Genomic DNA, 26,396 nt, shown 5'->3' on the forward strand with positions numbered 1-26,396 from the left:
TTTGCACAATGATGTGCTCTTTAAATTTGATATAATCTTTAATCCATTCCTTGGAATATTCATGACTCTTTGGAATGTATCTATTCTGTGTAGTCTTAAATCACACACACACACACACACACACACACACACACACACACACACACACACACACACACACACACACACACACACACACACACACACACAGAACATCTGCTATTGCTTCGCTATTGACCTATCCTTTAACCAAATGTAGTAATTAACTTGAGCCAGCTCTGCTTTCATGTCCTTATAAATTGACCTTATTTAACTTTTAAAAAAAAAGTTATCTCAGACTCATTCCCCTTTCCCTCAACTAGAATGTAAAATCGAATCATATTATGGTTGCTACTACTCAGGGGTAGCTTCATTATGAGATCATTAACTAATCCTATCTCATTGCACAGTACCAGGCCTGCTCTCTGGCTCTAGGACAACTCTTAACAGCTCTTATTTGAACTCTTTATCTAGGCTACTTTCACCCATCTGATTTTCTTGTTTTATGTAGATTACAATCTCCCAGGATTATCACCATGCCTTTCTGGCAAGCTCTCGCTCATGACGTTTTGCCTTTAAAATTTCTTGTCTTACTCAGTTTCCTGAACTTAGGTAACCCTTCACTGTTGTGCGAATAGCATCATGAACAAACAGAGCCAACCCACCCCCCCTTTTCTGAGCTACCTGTCCTTCCTAATGTCTTGTACTCTTTACGTGTCAAGTCCAAATCAACAAGTGGTCTACATTCTCTCTCATTAATTTTTCTTCTTCGCAGACCTTCAAGGTCCATACATAGCAGTGGCTTCCAGAGCTAGAAGCCAATACATCTACAAGACAATCAGAGTGTGCGGAACCTCTGAACGATTCCAAACATGGCCAAACAGCTTAAAGGGAATGTTACCTGTAGCCATTCATTGCAACACATCATCCTGAAGCCATGTCTCTGCAAACGATTATGTAGAATTTTCTAGTCACTGAAAATGTAAAAACAAGTGAAGTATAAATTCAGATCTGCCACAAATATCTTCGTAGGTTTCCCATGAATATTTTGTTCATTTGATTTTGGATTTACATTGTCTTCAATTAACTTCCACAATAGAGTGACTTCAGGATATAATAATAACATCTAGTTGTTTTCTGGACAACATTTCTTTTCATATGGATCATTCTTTCATTTCTCTGAAACAGTAAATGGGAGAAATAATTCCTGCTACAAATCAATAAGTCATAAGTGACAGCCACTGTGTGTAACCATGGTAACTATCCCTTCTCAACATTCTCAGCCTGTCTGCAGATTTGATACAGTTGACTGCCCCACCCTCCTGCATTTCTTCCCCACTGTCCACTTGGGTGGGACTGTACTCGTTGTGTTCCACTCTTTGTCACTGTCAGGGGATCAACTGTGATTGTGTGTTCTCCAGGTCTTGCACTGTTCCCTCTGTCCCCGCCACCCCCCCTCCACCCCCCCCCAACCCCACCAAGACTTTCTACTTAGCATCCTGTATTTCTCATTGATGTTCCGCCTCCTGGTGACATATCCAAATAGCTCCATATATATAAACTGACTTCCCCACCATCTCTCTTGACCTGCCCAATGTGCAAGGCTGTGGGCTGGATTTGGCAATGGGCTGGCAGTTGGCAGAGGTGGTAAACCAACAATGGGCAGTGCTGAAGGGAAAGCTGACACATTCCCATTGGGGCATGATGTTCCCAAAGACAGACACAGTAGCAGCAACGGAGCCGAGGTGAGCAGCCATTTAAGACAATGAATTGAAACAAACCTAGGGAATGCTGGAGAAACTCAGCAGGTCTGGAAGTATCTGTAGAGAGAGAAACAGAGTTAACATTTTGGGGCCAGAATGGCCTCTTCTGAACAGGGGTCTAGTTTTCCTCATTGATATGAAGATCCATATCAGAGTCGAGATGTTAGCTCTGCTTCTCTCTGCTGCCACACCTGCTGAGTTTCTCAGCAACTTCAGTTTATATCAAATCCAAACTCTTCAGTTCTGCCACATCCAATCGTGAGTCTGGCTGTAGTAACTCTGGAAGCCCTTCCAGAAAGGAGCACCATTTATTGTTGAACACCAAAATAGATCCACTACCCATGGCATACATAAGCTAGTCCTAGCAGGCAGTTCTGACCCATCATTGGCTCCACTTTATTTGTTAATGCTCTGAAGTGCTAGTACACACAAATGAGCGACTTTCCGTCCACTAAATCACCATGACTTTTTTCCCATGTTTTTCCTTTTAACTATCACCAGTAATCAGCCCCCTGTAATCAATCAAATATTTACAGACCCCTTATGGGCAATGCAAACTATCTAGTTCAGCTTTATTTTTTATGTTTTATTTTATGTTTAATCTTATTTCCTAATCAATCTATTTAAGGAAGTTATTTGACATTTCTGCAGCAGGTAGCACTTGAAGCCGGTCCTCCTGGTCCAAGGGTGGGGGATGCTACCACCATGCTGCAAGAAGGCACCAAAATGAAATCGCAGCATCTACCATGGTGGGCTTTGAACCCACATTCCTCAGAAAATTAGCCTAGGGTCTTGCATTACCAGCCCACTGATATTACCATTGTGCCACTATTACCTCATTTTTTGAGAGTGCTTAATTAAGGGCTCAGGTGATGAGTTCCAGACAGGCAGGCCATTGCTGGCTACTAATGGAGCTCATATTCAACATAGATTAATTAGTAATTCCCATGGGCCTTGTAGGGGTTATTGCAATGTTGGACAAATAAACAACTTACTGGAGATGTATCGCCATTATTGCCCCCATATACAACAATAGGAGAACCCAGCACATTGATGCAAAAGACAAGGCTGAAGCATTTGCAACAATCCTCAGCCAGAAGTGCCATGTGGGAGAAAGTGAGGACTGCAGATGCTGGAGGTTAGAGTCGAGAGTGTGGTGCTGGAAAAGCACAGCATCCAAGGAGCAGGAGAGTCGACGTTTCAGGCAAAAGCCCTTCATCAGGAATCTGGCCTCCTTTCCTAACGAAGGGCTTTTGACCAGAATGTCAACTCTTCTGCTCCTCGAATGCTGCCTGATCTGCTGTGCTTTTCCAGCACCACACTCTCGACAGAAGGGTCAAGTGGATGAACCAGAGCTCCTGAACATCACAAATGCCAAGCATTAGCCAATTTGATTCACTCCACAAACTACGAAGAAAGCGCAGGAATCATTGAATACTGTAAAGGCTATGGCCCCTGACAAAATCCTGGTAATAATACTGAAACTTGTGTTCCAGATACTCAGGTTTGAGTTTCTAGATCTGTTCAAAATCTATCCCATTTAGCACAGTGCGAGTATGACAAAGCACAATGGAGACTGCCCTCAATTTGGGGACAGGAATTCACTTCCACAAGGACTGTGCAGTGGTTACTCCTCCCAATTCTGTTATGGACAGATGCATCAGCTTCAGGTAGATTGGTGAAGACAAGGTCAGGTAAGTCTTTTTTTTCTCTTGTTGACTTGGCCAATTAACCCAGTTTAGCAATTATAGACCTAGTTCCTGCTTTCTCCCCTAAAGATCTTCACAATCTCAGACAGAGCCCTTTCAATCTCCCTTAAACCTCCCATGATCTCCCCTCAAGACTCTACATGATCCCTACCCCACACTTTCCCCCACAAACTGCCTGAGTAGCACCCACAAATCTGCTGGCAATTTCTCTGGTGCTTCTCCTGTTGCGATCTATCCTGTGAGACATTGATCCCTCATGACCTGTCCAGTATCCCTTGTCACCTTGTAATGCCTACCATAACATTTTGTAATCTCATAATTACGTTGATTGCAGACCCGGCAATCTGCCATACCTCTGTAATCTCCTAATTCTTTTCCCGTGACCATTCTTCCCTCCACAATCTCCCCATCGCCATCTCCAATATCTCCAAGATTACCCCCACATTCTGACGCTCTCACTCTGCATCAATCCACAAGGGATGACCCTGCAGTTCTATGCTATTGCTTACTGCAGGCTTTCTCACTTGGAAGCTAGTCAGCCTCGCAATCTGGCTGACTGCCAGCTGGGAAAGAGAAAAGTACCCTTCAGGTGCTCCTGGTAACTGCAGCAAGATCTCCGTGCTGCGTCTTTTTGCAGGTTTCCCTGCTGTTAATGGGCATGCCCACTGCCTGGTAAGCAATGGGGAATGAAAGAGCAGAAAGGTCTGCTGAGTATTTGTCATACTATTTATTTTCACAAACAAATGTTTTTGAATTAAGTACATACAGTATAGAAAATTATGGTATCAATGGCAAATGTTTTCTGTTGCTTATGAGCTTTCGATAACTCTCTGTCTTCTGGTCCCTCTGTCGATTGTAACCCTGCCAATACTAATTTGTATTCATGTCAGTTAAGAAGTAGCATGTTTCCCTCTCTGGACATAAATTAGAACCATTTACTTGAAGTGACAGATGTGGGGATGATTTCTGGGATTAACAGCTCCTGCATAATTTATGATAAAACACTTTAAAAAATATACCCATGGGGTACTGCAGTCTGTGTTCCAGTCCAACTATTAGAGAGATTTATTGGAAATGGATCACTTGCAAGGCTTCAACGGGTGAATATTAAACATGCTGGGCCAAGCAGAACACTGATAATGCAAATTACTAAAAATTCACAGAAAATATTTCAATACTTGTTGAAAATACCTTAGCATCACGACTTATTTTTTAAAAAATCCAATGCCCGACTGAAAAGCATGTTCCATCTAAATGAAAAGTCATAACAAAAAATAGTATTGGTGCTTAAATTGAAGAAAACATTAATGATGGTCTTGGTTTTGTTTGAACGCATAGCTCTTCCCATTCCAACTTTGAATGTGGCAAATGTCTTCTCCCTCAACAATTGCACCAATGCTCATTTTTAGAATAGGCTTCTGAGATTTGAGACCAGTTTGTGGATGACACAGTAATTGACCTGATGCCAGTTATTTGCTTCCTATTATTCAGGGTGATGGGGTGGGGTGTGGGGAGGTGAAATCCTGCCAAAGGAATTTACAAGATAGTTTTGTAAGGTCCAAGTTCCTGATGAGGACTCCCTCATCCACCCTACACTGTCGTGTTATGTCTTGCAGCTGGTGTGCGATTTATCTTTAAGAGATGTGCTAAAGATGTCAACACTATACTATGATATGTGCCATAATGTTATTAAAGGTCTCAGACTCCATCATACTGGATCATGACCTGCTGAGGGAAGTATGTTACTGTACATCCGAATGGTTAGCTTGAGCCCAGAGCCTATGATTTGAATAAACATATGAAGATACCAGAGTTGGGTTAACATTCATTGAATTCTTCAGTGTACCTGACCCACACCTCATTTGTATGTTGTGGGGGTTGGTGGAAGTATCACATCCCGATGTTTGAAGATCACCAGTTATTATTTCATGTATCAACACTCATGGATATGTCTGTCTAGCTTCCTACATGGAAATTTCCCTGCCTGCCTCTGTGTTAATACACAGGTTATCCATGATTCTTCCTGGCACATTTTTCATTGGGATGGAAGTGGAAGGGTGGCACTCTCCCAACCAATAGGATTCCTTTCCCAATCCCAAACTCACCATGGAAGGATATTAAATTCCACCCAATGTTTCAACTCGATTAATAACATGAAAATCACACCCTCTGTTTCTTGCCTTGTTAAATTACTTAGCACTGTGGCTACTATGGCAATCTGAACCATATCTCTTTAAGTATACATTGCCTGATAACTCAGTGAATCAAACAACCACTGCTTAAATATCCCAAAAATAGCAATGAATACTCCCTGGACTTGACTAACTGTCACATTTTAAAATAACTGTCTGTCTTGCACATAACCTGAATAAATTACTCTGCACTGTTTCAAAAGTAAATTAGCTTCTCCATTCAACTTCTTAGTCAATGGGATGAAATTCAAAATCAAGGTTCTTTTAAAATCACTGATGAAAGAACCTGGGTGGAATGGGAGACGCCATTTTATCCAACAAATTTTTACGATTGGGAAAAGGTGTTAAAAGCCAATTCAGCAATAATTTTCAGGAGAAACTTTGATATATATTTGAAAAGGAAAGAGCTGGTGAGTAAACTAGTTAGGTATCTCCTTCTAAATCTGGCAAAGTAAGATGGACTGTATGGCCGTCTGTGTTATCAGATCCCATGATTTAATGTTAAATGTTTAACTCCTAATGACCAGTGACTAAAATTACTTCTACTAAACCAAAACAAAAGGCAGTGATGCTAGGAGTAGGGGGAGACAAGCCATTAGCTGGGGGAGGAAGAAGAATGCAATCATAAAACACTAAAAGTTTTTTTTTAATTTCCTTCTGGCAATTTTCTATCTTAATCCCATTTTTCTTTCTTTTTATTTATGTTTCTCTACTGATTTGGAACTAGTTCACTCCTAATTCACCCTCTCAAAGTCATTTTTCTTTTTCTTTCCCTGTTCTCGAAACTCCACCCCCCCATCACCAAAACCATGACCCCACCCCCCCATCTCCAAATCATCATCTCTCAGACCATACAGAACCTCATCACCTCAGGAGATCTCCCACCCGCAGCGTCCAACCTCATAGTCCGGGAACCCCACTCTGCCCAGTTCTACCTCCTTCCCAAGATCCATAAGCCTGACCACCCTGGCCAACCCATTATCTCAGCATGCACCTGCCCCACTGAAATCATCTCTACCTACCTTGACACTCTCCTATTCCCCCCTAGTCCAGGAACTCCCCACATATGTTCGAGTCACCACCCATGCCCTCCACCTCTTCCAAAACTTCCATTTCCCTGGCCCCCAACTCATCTTCACCATGGACATCTAATCCCTCTACACCTCCATCCACCATGACCAGGACCTCCAAGCTCTCTGTTTCTTCCTCTCCTGACGTCCCAACAATACCCTTCCACCGACACTCTCATTCGTTTGGCTGAACTGGTCCTCACCCTAAACAATTTCTCCTTTGAATCCTCCCACTTCCTCCAGACCAAAGGGGTAGCCATGGGCACCCGTATAGGCCCCAGCTATGCCTGTCTCTTTGTTGGCTATGTAGAACAGTCCATCTTCCGTAGTTTCACTGGCACCACTCCCCGCCTCTTCCCTCGCTACATTGGTGACTGCATTGGTGCCATCTCGTGCTCCCGCAAGGAGTTTGAGCAATTCATCAACTTCACCAACACATTCCACCCTGACACCTCCTTCCCTTTCTTGGACCTCTCCATCTCCATTAATGACGACCAACTTGACACCGACATTTTTTACAAACCCACTGACTCCCACAGCTACCTGAATTACACATCTTCCCACCCTACTTCCTGCAAAAATGCCATCCCGTGTTCCCAATTCCTCTGCCTCCACCATATCTGCTCCCAGTAGGACCAGTTTCACCACAGAACACATCAGATGGCCTCCTTCTTTAGAGACCACAATTTCCCTTCCCAGTGGTTAAAGTTGCCCTCCAACGCATCTTGTCCACATCCTGCACCTCTGCCCTCAGGCCTCACCCCTCCAACTGTAACAAGGACAGAACCCCACCCCCCACCCTCCCGGTGCTCAACTTCCACCCTACCAACCTTCGCATAAACCAAATCATCCAACGACATTTCTGCCACCTCCAAACAGGGATATATTTCCCTCCCCACCCCTTTCCACCTTCCGCAAAGACCGTTCCCTCTGTGATTACCTGGTCAGGTCCATGCCCCCCAATAACCCACCCTGCAGTCCTGGCACCTTCCCCTGCCACCGCAAGAATTGCAAAACCTGCGCCCACACCTCCTCCCTCACCTCCATCCAAGGCCCCAAAGCAGCCTTCCACATCCATCAAAGTTTTACCTGCAGATCCACCAATATCATTTATTGTATCCGATGCTCACGATGCAGTCTCCTCTACATTGCAGAGCGCTTTAGGGAACATCTCTGAAACACCTGCACCAATCAACCACACCGCCCTGTGGCCCAACATTTCAACTCACTCTCCCACTCCGCCGAGGACATGGAAGTCCTGGGCCTCCTTCACCGCCGCTCCCTCACCACCCGACGCTTGGAGGAAGAACATCTCATCTTCCGCCTCAGAACACTTCAACCCCATGGCATCAATGTGGCCTTCTCCAGTTTCCTCATTTACCCTTTCCCCTCACCCCAGCTCCAAACTCCCAGCTCAGCACTGTCCCCATGACTTGTCCTACCTGCCTATCTTCTTTTCCACCTATCCACTCCACCTTCCTCTCTGACCTATCGCCTTCATCCCACCCCCATCCACCCATTTTACTCTTTGCTACCTTCCCCCACCATCCTCCTTGACCTATCGCCTTCATCCCACCCCCATCCACCCATTTTACTCTTTGCTACCTTCCCCCACCATCCTCCTTGACCTATCACCTTCATCCCCTCTCCCATTCACCTATTGTATTCTAGCTACTTTCTCCCCACCCCCACCCTCTTCTCACTTATCTCTCCACCCTTCAGGCACTCTGCCTGTATTCCTGATGAAGGGCTTTTGCCCAAAACGTCGATTTTACTGCTCCTCGGATGCTGCCTGAACTGCTGTGCTTTTCCAGCACCACTCTATTCCAGAATCTGGTTTCTAGCATCTGCAGTAATTGTTTTTATCTTAAGAAGATATACTGTTGGCCCTATTGTTCACTGAGATCTTTAATATCCCATTGCTGTCACCATATTGTGAGCTGAGTACATGTGCAACAACATGTGTACAAAAAGTTTGAGCTTAATGGTGTAGAAAAAATGCAACTCACAGCAACAAGAAAATCTGGCTCGATGTATTGGAGTGACTAATTCGGCAACTTTTTAATGGTCGTTTGGCATTTTTTTAAAAATATAAATCCTTTTTCATCATATATTTTTCAGACTGTTTTGTTCACTTTTGATTGTCATTCAGTTCTTCAGTTTCAGTTTGCTACTTTGAACTGATCAAAGTGTGATAACAAAAATATAATATTACCAGGAAGAAATGTGATGAACAAAGCATGTGATCGAAGCAAGATTTTATGTAAGATATAAATAATTGTTAAATGGGTGTACCAAATTGTCACCTGGTTTAAAAGCTTTGCTGGCGTAGTCTTGACAACTGCTGATTCAGAATCAGCCCTAGAGATTCGCACATGCCAGTCACGGGCAGAAATGCGCACGTAGCTATGAGTACAAACCTCAGCTGATTGAAAATATGCATTTTAATGTGGAATGTTGAGGCATTTGTAACACATCTTTTACATAATAATCATGGTTTGTTAGCTACACTGCAGCATGTGATTCCACTTCCATTACCTGTTGCATGCACTCTGACCAAAGCTGACATGAGAGAGTCAGGCGTATAAAATGAATGCAATAAAAACGTACTTTGATGATAATTGACTTTTGTGCTAGCCCTTATGTTGACTCCCTTGGCTGTTTTGTAGTTTTTCTTTTAATCATTGAGACATAAACCAACCCAAAGTCCAGACATAAAACAATTGGATTTCTAATCTTTCAAGGTACTCTAGTACTTTCTATATCCTGGCAATTACATCAATGGGACTAAAAATCAGATCAATATAAATGTCTCAAAACTAGTCAGACTATGATGCTACAACAAACAGTATATGTTTTAATTGTGAGCTCTAATATGTAATTTCTCACAACTATCTATTACTAATAATTTATTTCAGAAATGGTTACTCTCGCTGCGTTATAACTTGTTTTGACTGAGCTGCTATGTGTTCTGTCAACTGAGTTTGATGATGGGAGACCATGACTCAGAAAGCTTAAGGAAGGCAGTAGAGATAAATATTGCACTAGACAAAGTTAAATTTAGTGCAAATGGTAATATTTCAGCTGTGAAGCTTTTATTTACTTATAGGATATTACATCTCTTGACCTTTGCGGGATTACTATCACCTAATCTATTCTTCCTCCCACAATTGTGATAAGCCAATGACATGCAGATTATGGTGCAGTGAAATAATTCAGATATCAGTTGGGATATAATAGTCATTTCAAAAGATACCATAAGCAATATCATGTTAAGTGTTAGCTTTTGAACATTACCTTTTAACCCTGTGTCTTCAGTATTTCAGCTCCTGTGTAACAGTGTAGATCCACAGCCAGATGGCCAGCTGCTAACAAATATCCAGTTCTAAAATGGCCTCACAAACCATTTCTTTTAGTTGACTCATTGAACAGAGGAATGTCATTTGGATCAGAATTTGGTTTTGCAGGATGGAAGCAAAAATGCTTTGGAGATTCGTGGCACTTAAGTTAATAGACTTATATGATAGTGAACAGAATTGAGCTGATACAAAAGTTAAATAACAAATACTGCCAGAATATGCCAGCATTAGCAGATGCTTTATATGGTAGAAAGGGATGTGGTTAGCTTAGATGGATGATTTGCAGTGCACAGTGACTCCAATTGCATGGGTTCAATTCCCACACCAGTTAAGGTTACCATGAAGATCCCCCTTCTCAACCATACCCTTGCCTGAGGTATGGTGACCCCCTGGTTTAATTCCCAGTCATCTCTCTCTAATGAGAGAGCAGGCTTCTGGGTCTATGGTGACTTTACCTTTACTTTATGGTAGTTATACATCTCTGATGGTTTCCATGTGACAACTTCTGCTTCCTTTATTGCAACTACATACGAGAGGCTGTAAATCATCACATCATTCCAACTTCTAGTATCAGTCACTTAGCATGTTGGGCTATTTCAATCCATCAATGTTAATGCATATTGTCAAAACCAATATCTTGATTGTGTATAGTATTTTTGAAGGTCAATTCACAGAGCCTTAAAAATTGATCCTGATCCAACAAAGAGACTATGAGAGGGAATGACATCTTGGTTTGGAAGAAGAATTTCAAAGAGAGTTTAAAAACAGACAGATGGAGAGGCAAAGAGACTTCTGGGAGGAACCCTGTGGAACATAGACAACAGAAAGCTGTACCATCAGCTGTGGGATAAAAGGAGGCAGTGAAGTCTGGAGTTAAAGGAATGGTGATGTCTGGACAGGTATTGTAGGTCTTGAGAAGTTTGCAGAGAAAGGGGACAATTAGGATCAAGGAGGTATTTAAACCAAAGGATGGTCATTTGAAATCTGAGCAAGAAGAAAGTCAAGATCCACTCTAGGCCAATGAAGACAAGAATGGTAGGTGAGCAGAATATGAAAGAAAGTTGGGTTTGGTTAAGCAGAGTTGCAGGTGAACTTTGCTCATAATTCATTCTCTGTAAGCAATCAGCCAGCAAGCAATCAAAACTGAAAATGATGACAACATGATCTAGAGTTTCAGTACAAAGGGGCTGTATTAATATGATAGTGAGCAACATTGTGGGAGTGCAAGAGGATAATCTTTATGTTGCAGTGTGAAACAGATCAGGAAGTCAAACCAAGGTCAGTCAGAAGGGACTACAAGGGGCTTTCTCCAATTGTACATTTTTAATAATACAAATTTATTTCAGTTCCACAGTCTTACTAGACCCTCAACTCTTAAATATTTCAGACTGACTTTTGTGTTTTCCTCTGTGAATATAGCACAAAGTATTTATTTAGCTTCTCTGCCATTTCTCTACTTCCTGATAAAAAGTTCTCCTGTCTTTCCCTGCAATGTCTTTGTTAATCATCTTTTTATATAGAGCTGAAAATGTATTGCTGGAAAAGCGCAGCAGGTCAGGCAGCATCCAAGGAACAGGAGATTCGACGTTTCGGGCAACATGTGGGCTTATGCCCGAAACGTCGAATCTCCTGTTCCTTGGATGCTGCCTGATCTGCTGCGTTTTTCCAGCAACACATTTTCAGCTCTGACCTCCAGCATCTGCAGACCTCACTTTCTCCCATCTTTTTATATAAGCTGTTGTGTTAACTCACTAGCTGTAAAGGATTTTACGTCAATTTTTATATCTCTTATTATTTGATGTACACATTTTATTTTTCCTTTCTTTATCAATTTTGTTGTCAACTTTTTGCTACATTCTAAAGTTTCCAATAATCAAGCTTACATCAGTTTTTTGACAACATTATACGCCTCCTCCTTGGACCTAATGCTATCTTTAACTTCCGTTGTTAGCTATCCCTGTCTCATTTTTACTGTTGGGTATTTTTTCCTTTAAATAACTTTTTTTGAAAAGTGTGTTTTAACTCTTCAAATGCTAGCCATTGCGTGTCTGACATCAAACATCAGAATATGTTTTTCCAGACCATTACTGCCAATCTCCAGCTCATACCTTCATAATTGCCTTTGCTTAGACTGCAGAACCATATCAGATTGAACTATGTAAACATTGTGAAAAGAGCTCTCGAAGGTGAAGTTTTTCATTTTGTACCTTCTTGAAACAAGGATGCGAGAAATAGACTTGGAGAAAGGAGGCATCGTTTTAGCCAGAATGCAAACGGAATGCTGATTGGTTGGGTCATCATTGACATGGAAATGCAGTGAGGATAGTTAACCATCAATCTGAATTTTAATTTTAAACATCATTCTATATCTATAATACTGCATTGCATTATTATATCTGTAATGTTACGTAATTTCACATTTCAGCTTGGAATGAATTCCAAAACATGTGACTGCTCAGAACACAATCTGCTTGGTTCTTGTTTTGCAGCAGTTGGATAAATTCAAACAGATCAGCCAAAGGGGCCAGTACATAAATTATCCTTGGCAACCTATCTTCACATGTACAGCTTGTGTGTCTGTAAGTTATTTCATCTGATATCAGTCATACAGGAGGTTACAGCCTCCAGCATGGTCCAATATTTACCTGTTTGTTGTCTGTTTTCAAGCGCAGCTGAATTACAGTTTGATAAGGTTAGCAGAGTCCTCTGCTAAGAATTAGTCTTTATCACTTTTCACCAGGCAATTAGAGATTAGAAATTGTGAAAAAGTTATGGCTGATTTAACTATGAAGCATTCTGCTGAATTAACCTGGAGCGCTGCTCATGAAAATTAAAGCGTAAAAGACTCTCAACAGTGGGAAAGATTGTTGCTATATCACAAGGTGTGCTATTATAGAATCCCTACAGTGTGGAAGCAGGCCATTTGGTCCATCAGGTTTATAATGCCCCTCTGAAAAGCATCCCAGCTAGACCCTGCTCCCTACCCTATCCCTGTAATCCTAACTAACCTACACATCTCTGAACACTATGGATAATTTAGCATGGCCAATTCACCTAACCTGCACACCTTTGCACTGTGGGAGGAAACTAGAGCACTTGGAGCAAACCCACGCAAACACAGGGAGAATGTGCAAACTCCCCACAGACAGTTGCTGTGGCTAGAAGTCAAATCCAGGTCCCTGATGCCGTGAGGCAGCAGTGCTAACTATTGAGCCATCGTGCCACTCATTCTTGGATAGAACTGAATTCTTGGATAAAACTAGTCCAATAATGTTTCTGAGGGCATAGATCATAGTTGTTTTAAATGTCCATTTTTCCTGAAGATCAGGACTGCTTAATTCTTCTTATCACTCTCTCTCTCTCTTGTTTTCTCTGTCTTACCGCCAACCACACCTCCCAATGCACACACACACACCTCCACCCCAGCATTGCTAGGGATGTTTGGGTTGCTAGTATCACAATCCAGCTGAAAATGTGCTGCTGGTTAAAGCACAGCAGGTTAGGCAGCATCCAAGGAATAGGAAATTCGACGTTTCAGGCATAAGCCCTTCATCAGATTCATTCCTGATGAAGGGCTTATGCCCGAAACGTCGAATTTCCTATTCCTTGGCTGCTGCCTAACCTGCTGTGCTTTAACCAGCAGCACATTTTCAGCTGTGGTCTCCAGCATCTGCAGACCTCATTTTTTACCCCCAGTATCACAATCCAAGCTAGTTCAGCACATAGATTGAGTGAGGTCGGTAGGCCACAATGAAATGCTCCCTGTTTTACTTTTCATAATCACTCCACAATTCATGCGGGGCACTTACAACTGAGTTATGCACAAAACTTTGCCAGAATTAGCTTTTCAATGTGACATATCACACGCACCTACTTCAATATTTTTCTCAAATTAATTATGGCAGTTGAAGTTATTTTGACCGGGAGATGCTAGTTCCAACAGAGTGTGAAGGAAAGCACCACCAATGGAGAGGCAGGCATCGGTTTCTATAGCAACATGTGGGCTTTGTGTTTCATTAGCAGAGCAAACTCCAAGCTAAGGAGGATTACTAAAGGTATTCTTTTATTGGATACAATATAGAACTTCAAGCAGATGGCCCAAGGGTCATGAAATTCTGAACCACATGTAGCAAGGGGTTTCTAATTACTAAACCTATATTATTAAACTTAAATACTGCACACCATCAGAGCAATGAAAAATTGAGTGGCAGAATATTGTGCGAAAATCTCAACAGATAAGTCCATACATATTGACGAGAAGTATCATCCTCAAAAATGTTTTAATGTTTAAAGTGAGATGTGAGGGAGAAATCAGTTTAATGTCAGTGCTAATGACAGACCCTATGCTGCTTTATCTGCTGTGTGTGTACCTCTGCTGGGCCATGCTTTAATAGGTTGGGCTATTGCTGGTGCTCAGTGAATTTGGTTATTGCTTTTGTTCACTTTGCTTCCTGAATTGAAGTGTGTTATGAGGACATAAGCATTCGCTTGAGCACTGTATTGCCATCTCACACACAATTGTGGCCTGGATTTTACTGTACAGATTTCCCCTGCTTTTCGAACGTTAGTTTTTCGTAATGTTGCTTTTGCGAACATTTTCGCGAATCCGAAGAGGATTTTCGCTTTTACAAAAAACGGTGATACTTTTTTCCATATAAATCACGCACCTTCATTTTACGCCATTTTTGGCTTATGAAAGGTTTCCTGGGAGCGCTCTACTTTCGGATAACGGGGTCTCCCTGTACCTGCACTAATCACAGCAAGTCTGTCAGCACTCATTATTATCAATCGGTAAAATTCTTGTTTTAATAACAAATGGGGTGGGTAGAATTTAATTTGTGGAGGAGTTTTCCATTCCAGCTATTTAATGCTGCGAGGAGCATTAATAGAATAACCTCATTGACTAATCTATTTGCTGGAAGCACTTTGGCCTCCCCTCCCCCACCACCACATTGGTGGTCACTGCTGGGACTACTAACAGTGCAACCAATCAGTCCTGGAGACAGGGATGGTGATAGGTGTCAGGGTTGCCATGGCAGGGACAGGAAATGTGGACCAGTGTTTGTTGTGGTTAGACAGCAATGGTGGCCTTAATGGCATGGTGAGAGTGGAGAGATAACCCAGGCAGAGAAGATCTTGGGCGAGCCCTTGTACAAAATTAGGGACTATGAAGAATGTGCTGCCTCCCCTTTCCCACTCTAGACATGAACAGATAACACGCCAGGCTTTCTCTCATCTCTAACATTCTCCCACATGGTCTGATGATTGTGTCAAATAATTAGCCGTTACTTGACATTTCATTGGGCTCAATTGGAGTCTAGGGTGGACATCACCCATTGCCAATAGAATTACAGTCCAATCAGGGAAGGTGGGTTGGTAGCAGTAAAAGTACCCTCAGAATTTTACAGGAACCCTACTACCAATCTCGCGGGTACGACATCAGATCATTCTAACCATGGAAAAGTAGATGCTTGCACAGTCAGGAGTAACTGCGTTTTAACTGGTCTTAAGAAGTGATATGCACTCCTGAACAACGTGTCACTCTGAAATTTAAATATTACGAGTATACAATTTCATTCTCTCAGGGGAAAATGTACCGTTTTCAAAAAGTGAACTAATGTTGTTATTTTTGTTTATCTATTTAATATTTGCTCCTTGAATCCATTTGCATGTCTGGTAATTTTTCTCACTTCCTATGCTATGATTTAAAAGTATTTTATCCTGGTGTTTGAGCAGTCTCCTTTCTTTTTGACATCACAGATTCTTTGTAGATGACACTGTATTTAAACAGATGGCAGGTAACTAGCCACCAAATAAATCCAGCACCAGACACATGCCTTAAACGGACCAATTTAAATAACCATGATAGACAATAATTAAATAATATATATATAGAATATAGAACATACAGCACAAGAACAATATGATTCTCGAACATTGTACATCTCACTAGTGTTGCTTTTTTTGCTAATCTGCACAATTACAGTACCTTTTATATTGCTTTCTCAATAAATTTTATCTCTGCCACTGAAGGATGGATTTCAATGAAACTTAGTACAGATGAGATATGGTCTAAGGAGGAACAGGTTTGTTTTTAGAAACACTGTATTTCCAAATTCAGATATGATTTTGCTTTAAGGACATGTTAACATTGGCACATAGAACAATTGGCCTTTATATTTTAGAATGTTTTACTTAGAGTGCTGTTAATTGTTTAAGGATGTTGTGAATCATGTGACTTGCTGTGAATTTGTCACAGCTGTCAAAATGCCAGCAGTGTTTTCAGAGTAGTTTGTTGGATACGATTGGCCTGAAAACTTCTCCAGTGAGATGGAGGCTCTTGAGACAAAGATTTTTTTTTCAGCTTTGCAGTTAGAGTACCAGCCATATTGGGAAAACTCTCAAGGAAAGGCTGCATAATTGTAATATTATGCTAACACCATGTTTATTTATATCTTCAGCTTTATAATTCCTAAATATTTGAAGATCGATCGCCAATATATGCTGCATCTGTAATAACTCCAGTTCAGCCAGATTTGTTGGTACAATACATCCTTGCTCTGATACAGTAAATGAACAATGTCAAACTTGGGCATGACTTCTACATACAGGCACAGGACTGTGGCAGTTTCACTTTTTAAAAGTATTGAGTAACAGATTGATGTAAAAACAAAAAATTCCGGGCATGTTGTATAATTCACATAAAATTTGTATATATTCTTGCTTGTTTAATTATAAACCAGCATTCTGTTTTGTATGTATCTTGAAGTATTGTTTTCTTACAATCTCATTGGGATGAACTTTCATTTTGGATCTTTGTTCCTGAAGCTTAAAATTTTGGTCTGGGGCATACAAATGCCAGCAGCGGGGTGATTTTAAAGGAAGTGCCATTCTGCAGGAACCCCATCCTGTCAAGGACTGAGGGTACCTCCTAGATCTGGAGGGCCATTGAAAGCCCTTCCAGGAGTCAAAGATCAGCAGATCTAGCGGTAAGAAATGCTGATGTATGTTGGGAAGAGTGAGGGCTCCCTCATTCCTACGTGACAGCCTTCAATCAGTTTAACAAGAAGGCCAAAATGCTTGGGAGCTTTACAAATTTCTCCCCACAGAAGCAAGCAGTGCCTTGGCTACTGTCAGTTTTCAGACTGGAGGATTCCAAAGAGTTTGCAACCTCTGGCTTTGATATATGCAGGCTCTGTCATTGAGGCATTACATGGTTTCATTGACAGCCAGCCCCCAAAGCAATAGCAACCTATGTAAAATCAGTCAGTTTTCAAAGCACATCCATATTTAAGGAACTGAATTGATTAGCACTGTCTGACCAAGCTGCTAACTGTTGTCTACATTAATCCAACTCCTCCGTAATCCCATGGAGGCACAGATGTGTTATGGAGCCAGCTGATGGGATTTTACCTCAAAAAGCCCGAGAGCATTCAAACCCATAAATGTCCTTCCCTGCTCCTTTTATGACAATGACCTTTCTGTATTTTTGGGTTGTTTAAAGTCAAGAGGCTCTTTTTCCAGATCTCCTACTTTCTTCCCCCACCACCAACCCCCACCCCCATGAAAAAATGTGCACATTTTACTCTATTGTTATATCTGTTAAATTCTTTTATTGCCTCGTGGTATTCAGACATTTTCTTGAAGAGATTGTGCACTCTAGTGCTGGATGATTGAACTTTGTTCACACTGTGTGACAGTGAAGGATCGCTGTGATTACCTGTAGATTTTTATTGCCGCCACTAATGAAAAGGCATTCTCTCAAAGCACGTTTTGAAATTTTGAGTGTTCTAATAATTCCATTTGAATTTTGTTGACATTAGTGAAAAGCATATTCCGATCCTCGGGTTTGTGTGAAAGTGGGAACAGCAGATTCTTACTGAAGTAACCCATAACTGTCTTGTGCCTGCTTTTGTTTGAGAGCAACTTTAAAATGTATATTTACAATATGCCGGATGAATACCCTTTACTGAGAAATCAGCTCAGTCTGAATGTACTTCCCCCGGGAAGGTCCTGTAGAAGGATTACACCTGAAACATTGAAGATTACACCCACCTGCTGATGCTGCCTGGCTTGCTGTGCAGTTCCAGCCTCCTGCTTGTCTACCCAGTCTGAATGTAATGGCAGGGTTAGAACTGTCTGTGTTTGTAGTTAATGTAAGATCGAGCACGTTCTCACAATTGTTGGTTGCTTGATTTACTTTAAACTTTATCCCCTGATGCTGGGCAAACTCTTCCACTTGCTTTAAATTTCTGCTGGTCGCAGTCTCTGTCACCTCAGTAAGCAGTCTCGAGGTTTTCCGATGTGTGTTAAATCCTTCCGGCTCTGGACCCACAGTTAAACAGGGGAAGCAACTGAAAGATCAAGGAATGGGCAGGCAGCTTGATGGGATTGAATAGAGAGAGAAGCTTGAAAGCAAAGGGAGGGTACAATGAAGGTAATTTAAGCCATGTAAGAATAAGAAATGATGAGGAGCCTATTGGTACAATTAAAGCAGTTTCAACTGGTCAGTTGCACCTACCCTTCAACATAATGTAGTGGGGACGTTTGCACAGCAGTAGCCCCCTTTGTCTCCTCCAAATCCAAGCAGTTAGCCATACTCCTGGGAGGGTTAAAAGAAAATGTATCTAAATTGAGGCTAGAAATCAAGAAATTTCTTCTCTGACTCCTGAAGGCAACCAATCCTGTTCCAGCACATTATGTGACGACACATCGCTGAAAGTCACACCTCTGATCACAGATATCAGAATCTGTCTGAGGGCTTACAGAAAGTTTGGATACCCTTCTGCTTGCTGGCAAATTGCTCGAGAATCAACAAGATTCTGTGACTTTCCTGGAACTAATTCCAACTCCGTGATCAAGAGATTTTCACCCAGCACTCCCAACACATTTGAATTTGCTTAGACTCTCATTGAACCAAATCCAATTCTTTCATATTTCAGTTAAATGTCTTTGAAGTCAGCGCTTTTCTCGAGTTTAAAATCGCCTAAATCTAGCGTGGTAGCTGAGGACCTTTAACTTATCAATCCACTGTAAATCATTTCTCGGGCCTGTTTTTGAGTGCACCAATATTGGACAGATTATTATTAACTTTAGTTTGACCAAGACATTATTCAAGAAAGAATAATCGTCATTAAGTTATTTCTTACAGAATGTAAACAGGTGAAGACAAAAGGGAACCCTATTTCCAATTTTTGTTTCTACTGAAAAGGCAGGTACTTGAGCACACAACTCTACCCAAGGAACACATGCTTGGAATTATTCTTCGCAACTGCATCTTCCTCTTTATCTATATTTAAATGCCTGCCAGATACCAACCTATCACTCTCTTATATAAGCTTCCAGGCCCACACAAATCTCTATACATTCGCAGAATGTTTCCAACATAGAAGGAAACCATTCGGCCCATGTTTCCATACTATCTCCAAAAGAGCAACTCAGCTAGTTCCACTCTCTCGCCTTTTCCTTTTCGCCCTGCTGTTTGCTTTTCTCTTCAGATAATTAACCAGTTTCCTTTTGAAAGCCAATATTGAATCTGTCTCCAACATACTCTGTATTTTTTAGGTCTTAACCGCGTTTTGTGCAAAGATTTTTTGTAGTATCATTTCAGTTCTTTTGTCAGTCACCCTAAATCAGTGTCCTCAGGTTTATAACAGTTCTGTCATTAGGAATAGTTTGTCCCTATCTAGTCTGTCAAAATGTCTCATGATTTTAAAACCTTTAATAAATCACAACATTTCCTTCACAAAAAAACAACTAACCTTTTACAATCTATCCTAAAATTGGACACAATACTGTAGTTAAAAGCAAACCAGTGTTATAAATGTTCATTGTAACTTACTTAGTTTTGCATTCTACTTGATATTTATAAAGCTCAACATCCTACTTTCTCAACCTACTCTGACACTTTCAATGATCTGTGCACCTATACCCCACAGATCTCTCTGTTCTTGCATCTGATTTCTAATTGTATTTTTTATAATGCTTTCCTTGTCTGGTTAGTAATGTTTGCCAGACAACATTTAATTACATTAAATTAGATATGCCCATTTACCAATCTAGAGTGGACAAGCAGGAGGCTGGAAAAACAAAGCAAGCCAGGCAGCACCAGGTTTTGGAGATGTCAATATTTTGGGTGTAACCCTTCTTCAGGAATGGAGGTGGGGGTAGGGGGAGCTACAGATAAAGGCGGTGGTGTATTTGGATGGGGAGAGGGGCAGAATGGTGAGGTAGTGATAGGTGAACGCAGGTAGAGGGTTCAGTCTGGTTGGTCGATGGGAGGAATGAATCCCGTTGGTAGCTGGAAGGAAGGGTTTATTGGAGAGAAGGAAGGGAGGGGGAGGGGCTGGGAAGGGAGTCGGGGAAGGTTATTTGAAATTAGAGAACTCAACATTGACTCCTCCAGGCTATAGGGCGCCCAGGGAGAAGACAATGTGTTGTTCCTCCAATTTGCTGTCTAATTCACTGTGGCAATGGAGGAGGCCGAGGGTAGACATGTTGGAGAGGGAGTGGGAAGGGGAATTAAAATGGGGGGTGACTGGGAGGTCAGGCTCCCCCTATGGGCCTGTCTGAGATGCCCGGCGAACTATTCCCTAAGTTTACATTTGGTCTCCCCAATGTAGAGAAGACCACATTGGGAGCACCTGATACAGTAAACTAGGTTAAGACAGGTGAACCTCTATCTCACCTGGAAGGACTGTTTGGGGCACTGGATGGAGGTGGGGAGGCGGGGGGGTGATGTGCTAGCAGGCTTTATGGTTGCAGGGGAAGGTGCCTAGAGGTTTGGGGGTGTTGTGAGGAGTGTGGTGCAAACCTACCAGTCTCTCGGTCAGTGCTTTTCCAGCAACATACTCTCGACTCTGATCTCCGGCATCTGCAGACCTCACTTTCTCCCGGTCTGCTTTTGAAGTCTATCATTGTCCTCCTCACAGTTCATAATATTTCCAAGTTTTATGGTATACATTTTCATGAACTTGCAGACTGTTCATCTGATGATTTCATGCAAATAATTAATGAAGTTGGTGAAGAGCAATGGTACTAATACCAAAGTAAGTTTCTACTCAAATATTTAGCAGATTACGAAGACTGGCCTTCTTCCAAAAGGCCGCGTGCTGTTAGTTGGGGGAGTTTTAATTTCAGAAAGGTGGGCTTGGGTAAGGTAGGAGGTTAAAATCCGAAACGTCTGTTCCCTGAGCCCTACTCCGTTACGTGTGGCTTTAACCGAGGTGGGTAGATAACCAATCCATTACAGGGAAATGAGTCCTGAGCCTCCACCCCACTACCATTGAGGCTGGCAAATCTCCCAAAATCAGCAGCCTGACCAATACACATCTGCCTCCTGTCCATTTACACCTCCTATCACTCCCATCCCAAATAATCACCTCTGCACCATCTGGTTGAAACCTCTCTAAACCAAACGTGAGCACAAACTTTACTGGACCAATGACCTTTAACCACTAGCTCCTACCCAACTACCAAAGGCTAACCTTTGGACTTGGAACCATCAGACAGCCCTGCAGTATGTGCCAAAATCCCAATTTCTGTTAACTTTCTCGTGCATCCACTCGTGGTGAGTCATTTCAGTAAACTTTCAAACCTGTGTCAACGAGATGGGATGGCGAGAATGTTGTGAAGTAGGGCGATGGCAGTAATTACATGTCAACTAGAATTAGGGAGACAGTCAGTGAATGGGTGTCCGAAGAGGGAGACTACCAGTGAATCTGCTTTTGAATGAATATTCGTCCAGAACCAAGGAGAACCTTCCTGCTTTTCTTTAATGAAGTATTGACAACGCAACAACTATCACGTAACTTTTAAATGTATCTTTCTTTTTTTCCAGCTATTTGAAGCCAGATGTGGACAAGAAGTCAAAACATAAGACAGCTGTGAAAAAGAAAACACTTAATCCAGAATTTAATGAGGTATTTACACGACTTAATTTAAATAAACTTCACGTAATGGTATGTTTGGCTTAAAGAAAACAATTCCAAGAAAACTGCAGCAGGAGTAACAAAGCATTGCTCAGTGCATAGGAGCACAGGTATACGGAATTGAAAGATACTATGGTTCCCCGTGCAGTCAGATAACACATCAGAAAGAAGAAATAGAAGGTAAATTGTATGTCCAGTTTTCTCATTTTCATGAACTCCTAGCTGCTCGAGAGGGTATAGTAGGCAACCTTACCTGATCAAGGAGCAGCACTCCAAAAGCTAGTGCTTCCACATAAACCTGTTGGGCTATAATCTGATGTTGTGTGATTTGTAACTTTGTACACCCCAATCTAACACCAGCACCTCAAACCAGCCTTACCACTGATATTCTTTGGGGTAGAAACTTTAGGAGTTGGGGAAACCTAGACCCCACATTTTGATCCTGAGGTGGGCAACATGAGTCAGGAAATTTCCCAGCCTGTAGCATCCACCACAGCCCATGAATAGCACAATTTACATTCTGGGGTGGGGTGGGGCTGTGGTTAGGTGGGGTGGAGGCCTTGGTTAGGTGGAGACAGCATGGAATCCAGCTTGCTGCTCCTACTTGCAGATCAAATGTGAGCACAGTGGCTGCTGAGTGCCAAGGCAACCATTTTCAAAGGCCTGCCTTGGGCCCTAGGGCTTCATCCTAGCTTGTTTGTTAAGTATTTGTTTGTTAAAAATTAGTCCTCCTCTCATCCTCTAATTACTCTCAATGCCCCTTCCATGCCAACTTCTACTGACCCATGCTGCCACTCATCTACATGGCTTCTTATAGCCCCATTCCAACTTAATGCTAACTCATGTCAATGCATATTCCCTGATAACTCCCTTGTCAATTCTAACACACCCTCCACCTTCGGCCCTCACATCCTTTGTGCTATCTGTAGTGATTATAAGGAGGTCAGCCAGATGGACCTCATAGAATATGCCCTGACTGGGGATGTTAACCTGGTTCAATCAGTGAGCCCTGACTGACAGATGTAAACAGCAGTGTCAGAGGTTTTGTTCACCCTGAGAGCTGGCTCTAAGTGAGCTGGATCAATGTCAAGGACTCTCCACATGTAAGTAAACAGTGACTTAGTTTCAGGACATTGGCCTCTGTGAAATTGTTTCACGGACCTGCCCCAGTATCTTCCTGCACTTTGTCACAACAATGGGGCCAGTTGTTGCCTTGGAAATATGATAAACTCTTCCGAATGAATTTCTCCTGTTTCGGAACCACTCTGTCTTCCACTAAAATCTGAGGAAGCTGGCAGATTCTTCTGTTCAAAACAGATGTGAGCTTCCTGCACCTCAGTGAGAGTGGTGGGCATGGTCAGCTTGCCACTTCTCCATCCATAGGGAAGCATGATACCAAATTTCCCATGCATCCTTTGAAACCTGGTAAAAGCGAAGTCTTAGAGAGACCCATAGGCAGGAGATCTGTAAAAGATTGAAGAGCTACGAATGTAAGTGTATAAGGGCTACGCAATACCTTTCCTATATTTACAAATGACAACTGAATCATTCGTCCCAGGACACTATAGAATTTTTCTGTTAGAAATCAATAATTCTTTTCACCCTTTTGTTAGCTATGGATCTAATTATGAGTAGTCATGTGTTAATTACCCTCAGAAAATGCAGAGGAACTCAGTTGTTTTTTAACCAAGGTGAAAATTTGATTTTAATCATCATATTAGAACATTAACAGATGAGATTTCAGAACTTTTGAGCGTTTAATTTGGAACGGTAGTTTAGAAGCGCTGTATACTGTGGTTTAGAAGAACTCGATGATGATTCAAATTGACAAATAGTTAATAAACATGTATCAATTTGCTGTAAATTTACCTTCTCAATTCAATGATCACATCTGTACATGACAGTTGCATGGTGGGAGGCTATGTGGCCCATCACACAAATATTCTTTAGTTGCAGGTCTTTATGATTGATTCCCTACTATGAATGCTTAAATCTAAGTGAATGATAATTAGCTAACTGCAAATAAAACCATCCAGAATTGTTCCACACAGTTGAATAGTTTGAATGCTGCCATTTAGCAACTGATAAACAAGAAAATGATTTTGTATTTTAAGGAAGGTTAAACTAGAGAGATATTGAATATTCATAAGTTGGCCAAAGGCTGAGTTGTATTTCCAGATTCACTTGTATAACGGTAAGGTGTGACTTTGAATGGAAATTGACAGGTTATGTATAAGAGAAACCAGCTGCTTTTATCAACCAGATGATCACAATGAAAGTATAACCATGAATTTCAAATAGGGGGATAATTTGCATAGGACAAGCATACACATGATCATTACTCTTTTTTTAATACAGGAATTTTGCTACGAAATCAAGCAAGCAGATTTGGCAAAAAAAACTCTGGAAGTAACAGTTTGGGATTATGATATTGGAAAATCAAATGACTTCATTGGTAAGTGAAACTGACTTAGTAATTTAGTAACTCGTTAATTCCTTTTGAAAAGTAAGGATTTGTGTTGAAGACACATGACCATTTAAAGTCTGAGTGTGGTAACTATCCATTCGATTTATCTCATTCTACCATTCTCCCTTCTATTCCAGATGCTCCACTGGTATCTTAGATATTTGTTTTGCTATTTTTATTTTCCAGTTTCTTCTTCCCATTCATCCTTCCTTCCCATGTAACACTCTAAAGGAGCACAAGTTATTGACTAAGTAATGTTGAAAGTCATTTTTCTACATCCAATGCAATTAGTACATTGATTTATATCCTTGTAATACCTCCTTTGTGCACAGAAAGCTTGTCAATTTTCTGCTGGATAACTAAATAGGTTAATACAATTAAGCTCCTTAGTTAATAACTGCTTTCTGTAATTATTCATGGTTTTCCTGTAATATGCAACTCGCTGTACTGTAGAGAACCTCATGGTGAAGGTTAAACTGGAATCAATCTTGACATATTTTTGTAAGCTTTTATTTACAGAGATGGACATTACAAACATGTAGTTCCTAATTCAACAGCCATAATTTCAGTCTGTTCATATTTATAGTGGCATACATGAATCCCCAGTGAATGCCAATCATTTGAATAATAAAAAAAACAAGCAGCAATCAGAGCTTCAGGATAATGCTGATGAAACCTATGGAAGAAGTGTAAAACTAAACATTCAAAAATGTTTCAGTGCAATATTCATTTAAAAATCTGACTTTAAAACATGCATCTACCTACAGTATCATTTTATCCATCAAGTGTGGAAAAAAATCATTTCATTTTAATTTATTCTGAGATTGATGATATGGGTTTTAAATCTTGTATATTTTTCCATTCCAGCCTCCTCTGATCTGTAGATTTTCAATTAGTATATTTTCCTGAGCATGTACATTTTCTGGAGCACAGAACATGGCTAACAAATATTTCTGCTTAGGTGGAGTCACGCTTGGAATTAATGCAAAAGGTGAACGTTTAAAACATTGGTTTGACTGTCTGAAGAGCAAAGACAAGAAAATAGAGCGCTGGCACACGTTGACCAATGAACTGCCAGGATCTATTCTCAGTGATTGATGCCACATGTCCGTTGAGAACCTTGCTTTGCAACTCAGCACGTGACAAGTGAGCTTCTCCAAGAGCACGCATAAAGACCTGTCTCAGATAGGTTGGGCCTCTTGCACTTTTTGTTTCAGAACCAACACTCTCTAGGCCTCTTCACAGATACCTAACTTTGCCTGGTAATCTTATGGCTTACATATTGGCTTCTGTAAATGTTTACATGCATTTGTGTATCTGAGCACTTGGGATAAATATCAGAGCTGTACCTTTGGATGACTTTTTATAATTGGTGTAACAACAAGAATTATCGATTTTTGATGATTGATATTTTCAGTGACCCAGACCAAGCAAATTATTAACTGTTTTAGGATGTTTAATTTTTATTGCTACAAAAGTAAACATGTCTCTGAAGTATTTAGTTATAGCTCTGCCCTCTATTGCAGAAATAACGCTATTCTAAAATAGGTTGCACAAAGGAATGGGTCCTGTTCTGTGTTTAGTATTATTTTGGAAAAATAAATTACTTTTGATACAGAACTGGAGTACTATGGACATTGCAGTGGCCAATTTTCCACAGTCTTTGATTACTTTATTTGAAGCTAATGTATTTTTAGAGAAGCCTGTCAATATTCCAGAAATGAATTGACAAGGTTATAGCAAAGCTAAAGGTAGCACATGCATAATAAACGCTACATGTTTCACATTTTAATTATCTTCCTTTTATCACAACAATACAAACTGTTTCTCTTTTTAAAGGCCTAGATTGAAATCAAGCTGTGGGAGTGATTAATATTCTATTGTTCCT

The 26,396-nt window shown here is 41.1% G+C and overlaps 1 protein-coding gene across 1 annotated transcript in view; it reads left to right on the plus strand.

Annotated features, from left to right (window-relative positions):
- The window catches only part of LOC132830282 (double C2-like domain-containing protein beta), a 264,612-nt gene extending 238,753 nt beyond the window's left edge, over positions 1-25,859 (plus strand). Inside the window, exons 7-9 of the mRNA XM_060847825.1 lie at positions 21,951-22,032; positions 24,400-24,496; positions 25,470-25,859. Coding sequence (XP_060703808.1) covers positions 21,951-22,032; positions 24,400-24,496; positions 25,470-25,606 — 316 coding nt within the window. The 3' untranslated portion in view covers positions 25,607-25,859. The remainder of the gene's footprint in view (positions 1-21,950; positions 22,033-24,399; positions 24,497-25,469) is intronic.
- The last annotated feature ends 537 nt before the right edge of the window (positions 25,860-26,396 follow it).

This window comes from Hemiscyllium ocellatum, chromosome 31, assembly GCF_020745735.1.
Source record: "Hemiscyllium ocellatum isolate sHemOce1 chromosome 31, sHemOce1.pat.X.cur, whole genome shotgun sequence".
Lineage (NCBI taxonomy): Eukaryota > Metazoa > Chordata > Chondrichthyes > Orectolobiformes > Hemiscylliidae > Hemiscyllium > Hemiscyllium ocellatum.